Genomic DNA, 17,294 nt, shown 5'->3' on the forward strand with positions numbered 1-17,294 from the left:
ATTCTTCAGACCACTGTCAATAAAGAAAAAAAATTTTACGAAAAATTCTTAAGTTTTTTACAGATCACCTGAGGATGTGTCTTCAACTGATGCGCAAATGGTCGTGACTTTGAATTAAAGCCTTACTGGCACTGCCTGTCATTTCATTCAAAATGTGAAAATTTAGCTGTGCTTGCCCACAGATCAAAATAACGTATCGCACGCCGGCAAAGAAAGTGACAAGAGTAGGAAATTGCAGTTTTTACTTTTTGTCACTGAAAAATACGTTTCAAGTGCCCCAGTGTGAACAAAAAAGTCCCATCTCTATCTCCAAAATTGTCCACTTCAGCGCAGTTGTGTCAGTTTTGTCGCATCGTACATCACGCTTCGCCGCGGTAAAACAGCGTCACTTATTTTTGGCAGGTGTGCATGGGACACTCAATAAGAGCGACACATTCTAAGTTGTCAAACCTTTCATGTGTGGGCTAAGTTGAATGTAATTTTTAATATAATTGATGACAATGTCAATGTTTATACAGTGTATCTTACATTGCAGCATCCAATGGCTCTGAGCACTATGGACCTAACTGCTGAGGTTATCAGTCCCCTAGAACTCAGAACTAGTACTTAAACCTAACTAACGTAAGGACAACACACACATCCATTCCCGAGGCAGGATTCGAACCTGCGACCGTAGCGGTCGCGCGGTTCCAAACTGTAGCGCCTAGAACCACTCGGCTACTCTGGCCGGCCATTGCAGCATCCTTCAGACATGTATGCGTAGTTGTCTGAAGGAACAGGCACCGTTTTGACGATTACAGCTGCTGTAAATACTACGAAATTTCGTAAGCTGCAACATACAAGAAAATAAATGGAAATTTCTGTTATAAAGGACGTTCACATTGAGTCCCTTTATCGACGAAAAACTTATTCCTACGTTATAGAAGCCCATTTATGATTCCGTTTTCGTAAACTGTGTTCCTTAAATTTTACCTAATTGATATTCCTTATTAAATTGTATAAATTTTTATATGTTACAATTTGGCCTTTCGTATTTTCTAATATAACAATTTCGCATTGGCAGATTAAAACTGTGTGCCGGACCGAGACTCTAACTCCTCGGGACCTTTGCCTTTCGCGGGCAAGTGCTCTACCAACTGAGCTACCCAAGCACGACTCACGCCCCGTCCTCAAAACTTTACTTCCGCCAGTAAAGCTGTGCGGACGGGGGCGTGAGTCGTGCTTGGGTAGCTCAGTTGGTAGAGCACTTGCCCGCGAAAGGCAAAGGTCCCGAGTTCGAGTCTCGGTCCGGGACACAATTTTAATCTGCCAGGAAGTTTCATATCAGCGCACACTCCGCTGCAGAGTGAAAATCTCATTCTGGAAATTTCGTATTGGTTTTCATTGTTTGTAACTGAAGTACTTAGTTTTACGTGGAGGGGATTCGAATGTCATATTATATTACAGTAAGTAAAAAAAAGTTATTTAGTGTGAAAAAGTGGCAGAAGTGTTACACTAAAGATCGTAATAAACAAAATAGTTTAGAAAAATCAGGAACAGTAACAACTCAAAGAATTAATAATTACCTGGTAACATTCGACATTCTACGAGAGGAGAACTACATGTCCATTTTACTGTTTTATAGGTTACAAGGGAAACTGCTTACTTGAAATTCAAAGGACGCCTATACTTCTTCAATGTAAGTTTTGTGAAAATCTTTAGATTTTTGTCATGTATGGCATTTTTGAGTTGTCATTGTTATTGCCTGGGTGAGATAGGTTAGCGTATGTGGTATACTCACTGCTGAACCAGCAGCTGCTGGTGCCGAGGTTGGGCTTCAGGAAAGATGGCGGTACGCTGGGCCGGATGTTTGCGAGCAGTGTGATGACGAGGCACAGCAGTGGGAAGAACCACGCGAACACCGAGTAGCCGACGAAGACGCGCCGCTGGTCCGCGTCCTCTCGCGGGTACTGCCGGCTGTTCTTCACGCTCCTGCACAAGAAGGCAAGGCTGGAGGTTCACACAATCGCTCCAGCTCGCAGTTAAATTTCTCTGGGTACTCGCAACATGACACTGCTTCTTCTATAGTCTTCTTACAGAGTTCGATCCCAGTGATTGCATTCTTTCAGCGCTACAGCCAGAGACAAAGCCATTGTGCAGAGTGAGTGAAAGATGTCGTGGTCTCCTGACCTTCATTGTTTACATATTCCGCCCTCACAAACATATTCCGCACATCAAGACGCTTCATTCGAACCCGAACCCGATAAGATAAAGTCAATGTTGTCTGAATTCATGTAAACGATACGCAAATAAAAAGTGCGCACCGGGGTTGAAATACTCGAGGCTGGCGTACACACATACATTCCAGACACGACGGTCACAGGAGCTTTTAGTTCGAGAGAGGCAGACCACACACTGGGAGGCCGGTCCCTTGAGAGGACGAGTCAACCTCGGCCGCCTGTGGAGCAGACAGCGCGTGCCCGAGTGAAAGGGGGAATGACCCCATGTTCGGCTTAAAGGCAAATTCAGCGACATTGTGTGGGAGCGTCCAACCTATGCATTCTTTACACATAGCACACAGTTTCAGAGATTTTCACAGGGAGACAGCAAACGCCAAACGCCGATACTACAGATTTCCAGATTGGTCGCCTTAAACGAAACGTCATTCTCCCGTTTTAGAAGAGCAATGCTGATTGGCAGACGATATTTCTGACGCCTTGAGCTGAAGGAGTAATGGAAGAGACCAAAAGATATACCCCTTCACGTCTGGCGTGGAGAGGCGCCTTTCCATTGTCGCTCTTGGAGCGAGGAACAAGTCTCTCCTCAGTACTTCACTGGGATTGTCTTCTTTCAGCGCTACAGCCAGAAACAAAGACATTGTGCAGGGTGAGTACCCAGGAAGTTACGTTCAAGAGCTACTGCAGTTCTCCATACTAATCCTTCAGCTTTAGGGTACAAAATGCTGGTACTCACATAATGAAATCATTTAGTTCTCTGAAGTTGAAGTTCATGCAACACTTCATTTCTTACAGGGGAAATTCCCATCGCAGCCCCCTCAGATTTAGTAGTAAAATGGCCAATTATATAGCCCGTCAACAAAGCAACACGGACCAAGCAAGGAAACAGGAAGGTGGTGTACTGAACTGTGTAAAACGAAGCAAAATAGAAACAGTGAACGGTCGAAGCTCAAAATGTGCAACACTGAGTATAGTTGAGCTGCCATGGCGTCATGGTTGTGTTATAACAATGTTGGAGTGCAAAGCGAGAGATCCATATTCAAACCTTCCTCGCAACGATACATATTAATTATTTTTACAAAAATTTGTGAACTTTCCATCCAGTCATTGACGCGTCTGTTGTTCTGTAGTATTGGCAGTTGTCATATTATAAATTTCTTACAGAATATGGGTCATTCGGTAAGAAAATATTACCGTCGCAAACAAATGTGATAGTGAGAGCAGGTAACATGCTGCATAGTCCTCTCACAGAAATGAAAACAAATAAGCGGGTCTGAACTATGTTACAACAAAGGAATTCTAGGGAGAATTTCCAAAACGGGACGCAAGAGTCATTAAATGTGGTACCTGTGTAGAACAAGTAGGAGTTTTGTACGTCTGGAGGTCCCTTTCCTACACCTCGGTGTTGCAAACGGACGTTACACCACGACATAGACACAAACTTGAATATAGCGAATAGACACGTCAATGAGTGGAAGGAATTCGTTAAACATCGGTTACACGATAAATCAGTTTAATCAAAAAGCCGTAAATTCAACTAAATACCTAGGTATTACAATTATGAACAACTTAAATTGGAAGGAGCACATACAAAACGTTGTGGGGAAGGCTAACAAAGACTGCGTTTTATTGGCAGGAGATTTAGAAAATGTTAACAGACCTACTAAGGAGACTGCCTACACTACGCTTGTCCGTCCTCTTTTAGAATACTGCTGCGCGGTGTGGGACCCTTACCAGATTGAAGAAGGGCAGCACATTTTTTATTATTGCGAAATATGGGAGCGAGTGTCACAGAAATGATACAGGATTTGGGCTGGATATCATTAAAAGAAAGGCGTTTTTCGTTAAGACGGAATCTTCTCACGAAATTCCAATCACCGATTTTCTCCTCCGAATGCGAAAATATTTTGTTGACACCGACCTACATAGGGAGGAACGATGACCAAGATAAGATAAGGGAAATCAGAGCTCGTACGGAAAGATATAGATGTTCGTTCTTTCCGCGCGCTATACGAGATTGGCATAATAGAGAATTGCGAAGGTGGTTAGATGAACCCTCTGCCAGGAACTTAAACGTGATTCTCAGAGTATCAGTGTAGATGTAGACAGCTCATAATTTCGTGAAACAAAAAAAAATGGGGGACGTGGGAGATTTTACATGGATCTCCCTCCTGCCCGTCAATCCGACACCGTGACCACATAACCATGTCGCCGAGGCTATTAAACTTCTGTCGATGTTGCACATCTTGAGCTTGGGCCGTTCACCGTTTCCATTTTGCTTATTTTTTCACAGTTCAGTTCACCACATGCCTGTTTTCATGCGTAAACTGAGTTCAGTTTTTAACGGGCTATCCACTGGCCCATCTTACCAATAAATCTGAAAGGGTTGCAATGGGGAGTTTCCCTTGTTTGAAGAGCACACTGGTCAGTCTGGAGCCCTTCAGATGATGCATAAATGGTACGAGGCGCTCACATGGCCCACCAGCGCTGCTACAATTTACAGCGCGAGTGCTGATGCCAGTCGATTATATGAAATCGGTACAGTAAGGCGATCGACGTGGAAACTTGGTAGGAGAGAGCTACCGCATTTGGACGTATCTAGAAAGAATGGTGTGCCGTCCGCAGTGTAAGAACAGTAGGAGAGAAGTGTTGCACCCGCCTCTACATCAATTCTCCGCGAACCGATGCAGTGCATTGTACAGCGTACGTCGCACAGTACCAGTTATTACGGTCTTTTGCCCTTCCACTCACGTACGGAGAGTTAGTTTGAATACACCTGTGTGTTGTAATTAATCTTATGCTCGTGATCCTATTGGAGCGATATGTAGGGTGTTTTTGTATATTCTTAGAGTCATCATTTAAAGCCGGTTCTTGGAACACTGTAAGTAGGACAGTTTCTGTCTATCTTCAGGAGTCTAACACTTCAGTTTCATCATTACCATCACAACCACAACACACACCCACGGGTCAAACAAACCTGTGACCCCACGATTTTAAACATGGCTGACAGCAGCAACCATAAATAAATTTTCAAAATATGAAGTTTATAGCCTACTGGTTGCTTAAGTTTAATATGAAAACCTTAACCAGATTCCTATACCATTAAGGGTAATTTCTTCAGAAGGAAGTCACTTATAGTAAAAAAATTGAATTTGTGGTTTCCGATGTTTTGCGAGTTATTTTGGTATAACTACCTAGATCCACGCATTGATGTTGCCGTGAACGTGAACCAGGACGTTATTTCAATCTCTCGGTGATCAAGTGTTCCCATTCTACTACATCTTCTTTACGTATGTGATGTGTCGTGTTGGCCTCCCGTCTCGCGTGACAACAGCAGTGTCCACAGAGCCGCGCGCCCACTTTCCTGCTCTGACGATCACTCGTGCACTTTATTGCACCTTGACTGACCCGCTGAATCGACCGATGTTAATCCAGTAGACATTGTCTGGGACGATGTGGAACTCCGGTTAAAGGCTAACAATCAGCATCCCCGCAATTTGGCAGCTCTATGGGATCTAGTCATCAAAGATTGGCTTCAGCTGAATGTAGTATATTCATACAAAGTTGTGGAATCTCTTCCTCGCCGAAATAAAGTCACTGCAACATTACACGATATTAGGGCGATGTCTACTGGAGGTGATTAGTTTTTTGTCCGATGTAGTTATTCAGCAAGACCGCATCCCCATTTATAGGTCGGAAGTCCCAATACACGCTTACGTGTGCATACCATATACACACCACTGTCATTTAGCGGGCCAGTCCAGGTGGAATAGGTTGCAAGAATAGTCGTCAAAACGGGAAAGTAAGTGGGTGGCTTTGTGGACGCTCATGCACACCACGAAGGTGTAGCAAAAGGTCAGCACTTGATCAGGAGGTGGAGCAGATGATAAAAAAACAATGTGTGGGGACCTAAGGTAAAGAAGTGACGCTTTCATCGATTCGAAGATTGATTTCAACAGCACACTGCTGGGTGGTGGTGGTGGTGGTGGTGGTGGTGGTGGTGGTGGTGGGGGGGGGGGGGGGGGGAGCACTCGGCATTTGTCGCATCAACCAACATTGCCAGAGGTGAAAGAACTCTCAAGTGACTGAGGAAAACAAGCGTGACGTGAAGTCGCGTCAGAGGTATGCGTCGATTTTTACGTAATTTGAAGGCTGTATGCGAGCTATTTCGCATTGTCTTATGGATAAAATACATTACTCCATACCTATTATGGAACGCAGACAATGTATGGGCAACGTGGCAGCGTTCAATGCAGTTGCCTGTGCAGCAGCAGCAGCGCGAAACAGCCGCTTAGACTTGAGAAATTTGATGATGTACCATCGAAACACAAAGAAAATCACCACACAACTCTGACTTCCATTATTGTTGTTGTGGTCTTCAGTCCTGAGACTGGTTTGATGCAGCTCTCCATGCTACTCTATCCTGTGCAAGCCTCTTCATCTCCCAGTACCTACTGCAGCCTACATCCTTCTGAATCTGCTTAGTGTATTCATCTCTTGGTCTCCCTCTACGATTTTTACCCTCCATGCTGCCCTCCAGTACTAAATTGGTGATACCTTGATGCCTCAGAACATGTCCTACCAACCGATCCCTTCTTCTAGTCAAGTTGTGCCACAAACTCCTCTTCTCCCCAATTCTATTCAATACCTCCTCATTAGTTATGTGATCTACCCATCTAATCTTCAGCATTCTTCTGTAGCACCACATTTCGAAAGCTTCTATTCTCTTCTTGTCCAAACTATTTATCGTCCATGTTTCACTTCCATACAAATACTTTCAGTAACGACTTCTTGACACTTAAATCTATACTCGATGTTAACAGATTTCTTTTCTTCACAAACGCTTTCCTTGCCATTGCCAGTCTACATTTGATATCCTCTCTACTTCGGCCGTCATCAGTTATTTTGCTCCCCAAATAGCAAAACTCCTTTACTACTTTAAGTGTCTCATTTCCTAATCTAATTCCCGCAGCATCACCCGACTTAATTCGACTACATTCCATTATCCTCGTTTTGTTTTTGTTGATGTTCTTCTTATACCCTCCTTTCAAGACACTGTCCATTCCGTTCAACTGCTCTTCCAAGTCCTTCGCTGTCTTTGACAGAATTACAATGTCATCGGCGAACCTCAAAGTTTTTATTTCTTCTCCATGGATTTTAATACCTACTCCGAATTTTTCTTTTGTTTCCTTTACTGCTTGCTCAGTATGAAGATTGAATAACATCGGGGAGAGGCTACAACCCATCTTACTCCCTTCCCAACCACTACTTCCCTTTCATGTGCGTCGACTCGTATAGCTGCCATCTGGTTTCTGCACAAATTGCAAATAGCCTTTCGCTCCCTGTATTTTACCCCTGCCATCATCAGAATTTGAAAGAGAGTATTCCAGTCAACATTGTCAAAAGCTTTCTCTTAGTCTAGAAATGCTAGAAACACAGGTTTCCCTTTCCTTAATCTTTCTTCTAAGATAAGTCGTAGGGTAAGTATTGCCTCATGTGTTCCAACATTTCTACGGAATCCAAACTGATCTTCCCCGAGGTCGGCTTCTACCAGTTTTGCCATTCGTCTGTAAAGAATTCGTGTTAGTATTTTTCAGCTGTGACTTATTAAACTGATAGTTCGGTAATTTTCACGTCTGTCAACACCTTTCTTTGGTATTGGAATTATTATATTCTTCTTGAAGTCTGAGGGAATTTCGCCTGTCTCATACATTTTGCTCACCAGATGGTAGAGTTTTGTCAGGACTGGCTCTCCCAAGGCCGTCAGTAGTTCTAATGGAATGTTATCTAGTCCCGGGGCCTTGTTTCGACTCAGGTCTTTCAGTGCTCTGTCAAACTCTTCACGCAGTATCGTATCTCCCATTTCATCTTCATCTAACTCCTCTTCCATTTCCATAATATTGTCCTCAAGTACATCGCCCTTGTATAGACCCTCTATATACTGCTTCCACCTTTCTGCTTTCCATTCTTTGCTTAGAACTGGGTTTCCATCTGAGCTCTTGGTATTCATGCAAGTGGTTCTCTTTTCTCCAAAGGTCTCTCTAATTTTCCTGTAGGCATTATCTATCTTACCCCTCATGAGATAATCAAAAGCATCTACATCCCTACATTTGTCCTCTAGCCATCCCTGCTTAGCCATTCTGAACTTCCTGTCGATCTCATTTTTGAGGCGTTTGTATTCCTTTTTGCCTGCTTCACTTGCTGCATTTTTGTATTTTCTCCTTTCATCAATTCAGTATCTCTTCTGTTACCCAAGGATTTCTACTAGCCCTCGTCTTTTTACCTACTTGATCCTCTGGTGCCTTCACTATTTCATTCCTCAAAGCTACCCATTCTTCTTCTATTGTATTTCTTTCCCCCCCTGACTTCCATGAATTTTTTTTATATCGCCCTTTATAGCACTGATACAACATTCAGATGACTGATGAAACCACTAGAGCTGTCAACAACATACACAGCTCATGATACCGATCATAAACTATAATACAGCAAGGTAACTGGGAACCGAAACTATTTTAGATTAATGAAGAAAAAGATAAAGAACAGCACACCTATAAATAGATTAGGTCCGAAAGAAAATTGCTAGTTAATCTTCTGATTGAAATATGGCTTCTATACGATAGAGAAATTAAACAGTAAGTGGATGCAGTGCTATCACCTGACAGACAGATCACCCGATGGTACGACAACCCTCAGTGGCAATGTCCTGTTCTAATAATTGTCACCTCAGAAAAATTAAGAGACGTAACAGATCTCCTTTATAGTTCTTGAGAACATTTCAGGTGAAGAACTGTGGTTGACTAAAATTATTTTAAAAATTAATTAAGAAACGGTTTCGACCGCGAAAAACCTTTATTTACAGCAGTTAACGGTTTCAGTCAGGTGTTGTTACTCTAAGAACGTAAACTGCAGCTGAGTATGCGGAGTAATAACACCCGCTCCGTTCACCGCCACCGCTTACCATCGTGGTGCAAATAGTCTGAAGATGATCACATTCAGATCGAAGCCGATAACCACTGTAAATGTTTTATTGTGATCGAGACCTCTCAAACCTTTATATTTTTTGTTGCAGGTCCACGTCTGTGTGAAACCCGGTGCTACAGTGCCCTGGCACGCCGCTAGACTAACCAAAAGAAAATGGCGCAGCCCACGGATAAAGTGAAGAATCGTGTTGTAGTTCGTTTCGGCAGCAACGAAAACTAAAATCCTGGTCACGCGTTCAGTATTTTTTTTAAGTTATTAAGCATGCCGGTTACGTCCTACTCATTGCTTATTCCATAAATAAATGTAGCGCACTATACTGTACCTTAACCTGAAGCCTTTTACAGCTGTCTCTGTCACAGGCTGCTCTAGTGGAAACAGCTGCCGGAAAGCAGAAAAAAGCGCTGACTGCTCACCTTTTTGTAGCTTGTTGTTTGCTACCTCTGTTGCTTTGTCACGCGTGTTAGTCTCCCAGAATTACAAAATAACCGCGTGCAAACAGCCTTGTAACGTCAGCGACTAGACTCCCAACGGTGTAAGATTAGATGCGAATCAAACTGCTCAGTTTTCCCTCTAGACAGCACTACAGCTGCTACTCTTCAAGATGCTGCATCGAATTGTATGTTGACATACTTTCTTAATTGTGTTACGACTGACGTAGAACAATTCTCCGTTCGTCTGCAACGAATATTTCTTCTGAGAGAATTAGATAAAACCAAAATTATACCTAATTTCAATCGTAAATCAGAAATGGTTTAGCGAGTGTGGGTAATTTAGTCAGCTCATTAACAGATGAAGCCTACAATTAAAAAACAAATTTCAAGGCAGAAGCCTAAAAAAATTATTATAGTAATTACAGAATGCTTGCTAAAGTTATTCTAAGAAAACCTGATGGAAAGCAAAAGCCATTTGTGCACGTAGCAAATAATTGTATGTCTCATTTGCCTATTTTAATAGCGCGCCCCGATTTATGTTGACGTATAGAGCATATATTTTAAGAAGTTAATCTCAGTTATCTGAGAGTTTTGTCAACAGAATTTTTCATGTATTTTTAATTTATTTGTTTCGGCTACGCAATCACTCAGCCTGCACAACCTTTTTTTCGTATTTGATAATCAACTCATTTACAGTCAAGTGGCTACGTGGTACTGTTTGAGCAAGTAAAGGCACATTTTAACGGCACATTCAAGCTCGCTGACTGACCAGTACAAGACCCTCTTGGCAATAATTATTATGAATTCACTAATGTCACGGTGCGATATGTACTTCTTACAGGCGGGTTATCCTCTGTACTGTTGGTCAATTTTAATTACACAAAATTTCTCGTAGTGCACTGATCGTTATCAGTCGCACCCTACCCGACACCTACAACTCTAGTGAATATTTTAAAAGCGTTAAAATCCTTTGTGATAAATGAAATGAAAATATTTCAAAAACTCAAGTTGATATATTCCAGTATACTCTAGATCATTACAATCCTTTTGTAAATATCTGGACTCTTGGAAAACAAACAGAAGAGAACTGAAGCATTTGAGATGATGTGCTACAGAAGCACGTTGAAAATTAGATGTAATGATAATCGGAGAGGGGGATGGGACAGGATGATAGGACATTTGTTAAGACATATGGGAATAACTTCCGTGGTACTCGAGGGAGTTTTACAGGATAAAATCTGTAGAGGAATGCAGATTGTAATACATTCAGCAAACAACTCAGGATGTAGGTCGCAAGTGCACTTTGAGGTGAAAATGTTGGCAGAAGAGAAGAATTCGTAGCAGGCCGCATCAAACCAGTGATAAGCCTGATGAATCATAACAAATCTCTGATATGAAAAACTAAAGTTATATTAAAATTATATTATATCATAATTACTGAGCATGCCAAATGTATTAGATTTTTTTCTCTTAGCAAAATCCTGACTGATTTGTATTTTTCAGGCTTCATCTAAGCTGTCATTGATTCCTCTAGTGTATTACCTTTGAAGGACTGCTGACAGCCGGTGTAGCTACACATTTGCGGTGCTTCAATTGATCATGAAAATTAATGGAAGGGAGCAGAGGAAATCCGGCAGCGACACACATTCGACGGATACATCTGCTTCCAAAATGCTCCAGTGTCTGGTGATTAGGAAAACAAATCATCTCTCTTCCTCATCTGGATTAAATGCTGGTTGTGATTATTTTATTCCACCTACAGAACTCGAGCCGTTTGCCTCAGAGTTGAACGCCAATGGACTAAGGTGCTTTAACCACCTATCTAGGTTGCGGTCAAAGGAAAGACTTTCATTTGCAGAGACCAAAACCCAAAAGTGCTGGCAAAACAGACTGACACGAGAAAGGAGCTTGCCGTGGACAAACTGACGCCAGGCTCGTAAGGCTGGCTCAAGCTTTCGCCGTAAGTGAAACGTTTACTTCTAATAATTGTGGTTATGTACGAGATGCATGTGTGTATTATGTACTTTTTAGAGCAGATACTTACATCACGTGCCACGTGGTGTCTAAGGCGAGGATGGTGAGCCAACTGAAGCTGGCCAGAAACGAGAACTGGATCAGGAACGCTACAAAAATCAGAGAGGAAACAGAATTAGTAAGGTTGTCATAACAATGAGGTACTTTTAATTTCAAAGGTAAATTGTAGTTAATGTATTATAGAGTTTCTTTTAGTCACAGGTAGGCCTTTGATTCATCAAATTCAGCCCATTAGCTCGTTTCAGTATCTTGTAACGCAGCTTCCCAAGTATTTTTGGAATGTGGAAATCAGTCCTCTCTAGTATTGATTTACATAGTATGTTGTGCACTGAATAGGACACTTATGAAATATATTCGTTTAATTTATCCATCGAAGAGATTTTAAATGACACGTCCAACACACACACACACACACACACACACACACACACACACACACGATTATCTTGCCGCAGATTATTTCACCCATTTTTGTCTGATTGCGTCAACACACACGATCGTCAGCTCGTGGGAACAAAGGTCAGGAAACTGCTGCGTCGGCATCGCCAGCACCTGGCGCCCCGTCCTTTGATTTTTGCCTGTGAAGAACGTCTCGTACGTAATGTCAGTCAGATGACCTCATACAGGAATATATGCAACACAAATCTCCAATATTTGAAAGTGTTCGATAATTGTTGCTATCACTGTGTAACGAACGCTCTGCACGCTTCGTACCAACTCTGTGAACTGCTCAGAACGGTACTTAGAGAATGAAAACATAATTTTATTTTACCATCTTAGGCTACATTTTCATGTTGGATGGCACCAGAAAGTAAATATTGCTGACCGAAGTTGCCTTTGCTCTGAAATTGCAAGAACAGAAATTCGTTCAGAAACTGCTGGACAGGCGTGACTCTAATCTGGCACGTTATAAGCCAAACTTTTTTAACAGAGCTTTTCGTAGGTGATCGTCTACCGTAGTTAAATAATATGGAAAAAGCATTTGTTACAGTCATCTTCGAAGAGGGAAACATTGTACATCAATGGATCAACCATACATTTCCTCCATATATGAGACACACAAAAGTAGAACATATGCAGTTAACACAGCGTACATAAACAAGCTATGCCCTGGCACAGTTAATGAAGTGCACATCTGGTGATTATTCCATACTTAATAACTGATACACGTCATTGAAAATCGAAACCGGTAGAGAATAAACGTGAACTTGTGTAGCTGATGGCACAAATATGCTTTGTCCAAAATAAATTTCGCTACCCTTGATATAGTTACAAAAGGCCAACACGATACTTTAGAAGACACGGATCACTGTACTGAAGTCAAATGATCTGCAAGAAACCTATCATTTCTCGGTTTTTGTCGCTGGGGCCTCTAATAGTTGCAGAACCAGATTTTGTTGATTCCGTCCCATTTTTGTTTGTTTGTGTGTGACCTGCTGTAGTAGATTCTCTTTGCAGTTCTCTCACGCTATTCGCAGAAACGATTGGGGTTGGGGAGAGCGGGCGTGGATGCGCTTATCTTTGACTCTAGAGATAAGGGTCATCAGATGTTCATGTTCTCACAGTGGTAATCCTGGCCACCCTCCAACAGAGGGGCCAACGTGGATGGAAGAGGCTGTGTGTCACCAAACCTGTTCTCGGGGAGAGTATACAGGTGATATCATTGAAATGCCATTACACGCTGTCTGTATAAAATGAGGAGAAACAAATGTGGTAGTTCATTTAGCGAGGTCTTAATCGGATGGCGCGTTTCAATTCAGTAAATATAAGCCTTCGGTTTAAGGCCAATGGGGGAAACCTGCTATGGAGATGGCAGCCGCACCTCCGCCGCAGGGACAATAGTATCTACCGTGCTATTGGTCGCCAAGGATAGAGCGAGTGTGACCTGTGTGTATCGTGGAGCGGTATTGTGAAACGGGAAGGCAGAATTACCCATGCGCTGATGTGCGAGTACAACAGTCTAGGGAAAGCCACGCACAGCAAATGTAAGCCATCCACGGTAATGTTAGCGATGGATCCTATGCGATGACTGAAGTAGTTACGGGGCCTTGACGGCTCCTGAAACTCAGGGTGTTTGTGAAGTGCTGAAAAACGCTCCTGTCTGAGCACAGAAAGGTGAATGTGTTTCTCTTTGTAGCACTGGCAGAGAAATGGGGAACCAGTTGCCTCAATCCTCATTTCGCCTTCCTCACCAAAGATTTTTGGCATGTGAACATATTCACTCTCTTAACACAGAACGTTCTAAATAGTTTTACTCAGTCTAGTGAAGCTTGCATACTCAGCATATCCCTCTCCCTGCATTGTCTATAAGTGTGTCTACTGTCTCCTTTTTCTCCCATTGCATTTTCTCCTGTGTTTCTCCCGTTGTCTTTATCACTTTCTCTCGCTCTTCCTTACCAAAGTCTCTTCCTCTGCCACTTTCACTGTGTGTCCCAATGGCATTGTTTTATCTCATTGTTTCTCTCTCCCATTCCACTGTCAATCTCGCTTACATTCTGCTGCCTCTCTCTTTAGCCTCTCCACACATGTCTTCGCGGATACTCTGCTAGTGTTTTTGACCTCTAGACCGGGAAACTTCAGCACATTGTCATAGGGATGGGGAAAGTGGGCAAATTTTTTCGTGTTAAAGTTCGCCAGTCTGGTGGTGTGGGCGGCGAGTGGAGAGTGCGGCGAGACTCTCTAGAGACACTGAGTAATCAGCACGAAGAGAAAGGCTGGGTGCTGTCCCTGGGGTAATGGAAAGCGGATTCTACGTAGCGGAAGGTGAGGTGTCAGTGGCATTCTCTGTAGTTATTTTACGGGTGGGAGGAAGGACTTATGTAGGGTAGAAGACTGGAGGACTCATAAAGACATTACACTTCATTTTGAGTGAAGGTGTAGAGCCGGATATTTTTTAAATTTATACTGGTGTGTCCTGTTTAATAATTGGTCTTTTCTGTTTATGTTATTCACTCATTTTGTGTAGTCGCAGTATTCTCGAGCGTGCGCCGTACGGTTTGTACTGAGTAGAATTAAAGTAACACTTTCCTGCCCACTTACATTTATACTAACTAGATTAGCGCCCGCTGTTTCACTCAGACTGTATGGGCTGCGGTGATTTTTGTTTTTATTTATGTAATTTTTATGTTGTTCACGAATTGGAACATCTAAGTGTTTCACGCTAACCCATGTAAGCAAGGACTTTTTCGAATGTACTTCTGACCAAAAAGCGGTTCTGGTAGCTGAAGTCCAAAGTTTTTGTTAATCATGCCTGTTGCGTTCTTGTGGAGCCATTTCCATAGCAACTTTCATCCCCTGGAAAATATCTCTTTATATCTGAGGAGAGAAATCTAATCTTCCGAAATTTAGCTTTAAAGATTTTTAATGTAACAATACTTTCTTAAAAATTTTCATACTCCATTGCACTCCCTTAGGGGCTGAATTTCCAGAAACGTGTACTTTTTTAAAATTTCTAACCGAGAAGTCAAATACCAGTTGTCATAGATGTAGACTTAAAAATCATTTAGTAGATTTTCGTAGTTATTTTCAAAAAAGCTTTCACCCACTATTTATAGGACTAAATTTTCAAAAATGCTTAGTCACTTATTTCTTTATTTCTGACCGAGAAACAGAATACCAATATCGTAGGTCTAGCTTCAAAACTGCCTGAATAGCAACAGTTTTTCGAAACAATGCCTCATCCCCCATTTCACCCCCTTAGGGTTGGAATTTTGAAAAATTCCTTCTTAAAGGACGCCTACAGTGCTGGAGATTACTGTACCAACAGCACATTAATGCGCACTACCGACTGAACAGTCTTTTTCTCGAACGAAGACGTCTTGTCTAGAACCACAGTTTGCCTTAGATTCGTCTAGACACGTGGCAATGCAGTGGAAGTCAGCAGCACTGTGGAGTCTTGGAGTGGTCCTCTGTAACGTCTAGCAGGAGACACTTGCCGTCTGCTTCCTCTACTTCAAGTAGGTAACCGTTGTGAGCGCGTCATGAGTGTGTTGTTTGCTCAGCATAAGGGCGAGGAATGGAATTGAACGGAAACTATAATTTAATAGCTCCCGGTACACAGTCTATGTCCCTAAAATAGGACTACAGAAGAAGTCAGGCTTCCCTTTCCCGTCTGACCGATTACCACCCACCACCTATACTCAACTCAATTTGCAGAACAGACAAAGAAACACAAGAAAAACAGCTAAAGTAATGCCTACCTCTACCCTAACTGAGGAATTAAAGTCTCATCGGAGCACACAGCAGGGTACTCGGGAACCATAGAAACCGCTTTTCATCCCGGCGCCCTCATGCAACTTATTACTAACAAAGAAAGGCCTAACATGAATCTAGTTCAGTTGGTAAGATCAGGATAAAAATTAGGCCAACACATGACAGCTATCTACCCTTACAACAGCACGTCACTATATGTGAGTGAAACACAGTACCCGGACCACTTCGAACTGAAACCACTCCCCCCCCCCCCCCCCCTCCGGCTACAAAAAAGGGAAAACTTCCCAACAATTGTGAGGACAATATCGCTAAATAATAAGAAACGCACCATCAAATTTTCATCTGCAGCGGAGCCTAGGTCATTTATAGACGAGGGTTGGAACTTAAATAGCGGCAACTATTTATTCACCACCGATACAAAAGAGTTACATGTTTGCGTCTATTACTGTCCTTGAAAGTAGTCACCAGTGTTGTGTAGAACCCGATGCCAGCGATGTGGAAGGCGTAGTATACCGTTAGTAGAGCCTGTTCTGTTGCTGGTGCGAATCGAGCGGTCTAAAGTTATGGTGATTCTTCTGCACGACTGTGATGGTGTTATCCTAACGCATTACGTTCCTCCACGGCAGACTGTCAATGCACAGTATTACTGTTCGTTTTTGGAGCATCACCTGCGAACAGCTTTGCGAAAGAAGCGGCGACACTTTCTGCGCAGCCCACCCATCATTTTGCACGACAATGCGCTGGCGCATACAGCGCAAGCTGTGGCTGCTCTGTTCGGTCGATGTGTGATGTCCTTAGGTTAGTTATGTTTAAGTAGTTCTAAGTTCTAGGGGACTGATGACCTCGGGTGTTAAGTCCCATAGTGCTCAGAGCCATTTTTTTTTCGGTCGATGGGACTGGGAAGTACTGTATCATCCACCATACTCCCCGGACTTAAGTCCTTGCGACTTTGATTTGATTCTTAAGATGAAGGAACCACTTCGTGCCACTCGCTTCAGAACTGTCCCAGAGATTCGACAGGCAGCAGACCGCTCCATTAGCACCATCAACAGAACAAACTCTGCTAACAGTATACTACGCCTACCACATCGCAGGCAACGGATTGTATACAACACTGGTGACTACTTTGAAGGACATTAACAGATGCAACATTTAACTCTTTTGTATCAGTTGTGGATAAATAGTTGCCACTATTTAAGTTACAACCCTCTTACACTGTGAAAAGTAATGGTCGTGTAATATTCCCCACGGACACCCCCGACGTTGTTTTTGCGTCTGAATACTTTTCTCCGATCAGAATGATTTTCTATGTTCTGCTTGTTAGGAACTCTTCAATCACAAAATGGTTCTGATATTCCGTTCGCTCGCAATTTGTTCATTATGCGGCAGCGCGGATCGGTATCTAATGTCTCCCGGA

The 17,294-nt window shown here is 42.6% G+C and overlaps 1 protein-coding gene and 1 non-coding gene across 2 annotated transcripts in view; one reads left to right on the forward strand and one right to left on the reverse strand.

Annotated features, from left to right (window-relative positions):
* LOC124547780 (G-protein coupled receptor Mth2-like) overlaps positions 1-17,294 on the reverse strand; it is a 139,582-nt gene that overhangs the window by 19,162 nt on the left and 103,126 nt on the right. Inside the window, exons 4-5 of the mRNA XM_047125129.1 lie at positions 11,676-11,754; positions 1,781-1,971 (exon numbers count right to left, since the gene is read on the reverse strand). Coding sequence (XP_046981085.1) covers positions 1,781-1,971; positions 11,676-11,754 — 270 coding nt within the window. The remainder of the gene's footprint in view (positions 1-1,780; positions 1,972-11,675; positions 11,755-17,294) is intronic.
* On the forward strand, positions 1,221-1,295 carry Trnas-cga. Its single transcript has one exon. It is a non-coding gene; the product is annotated as a tRNA-Ser (tRNA).

The sequence above is a fragment of the Schistocerca americana genome, chromosome 1 (assembly GCF_021461395.2).
Source record: "Schistocerca americana isolate TAMUIC-IGC-003095 chromosome 1, iqSchAmer2.1, whole genome shotgun sequence".
Classification (NCBI taxonomy): Eukaryota; Metazoa; Arthropoda; class Insecta; order Orthoptera; family Acrididae; genus Schistocerca; species Schistocerca americana.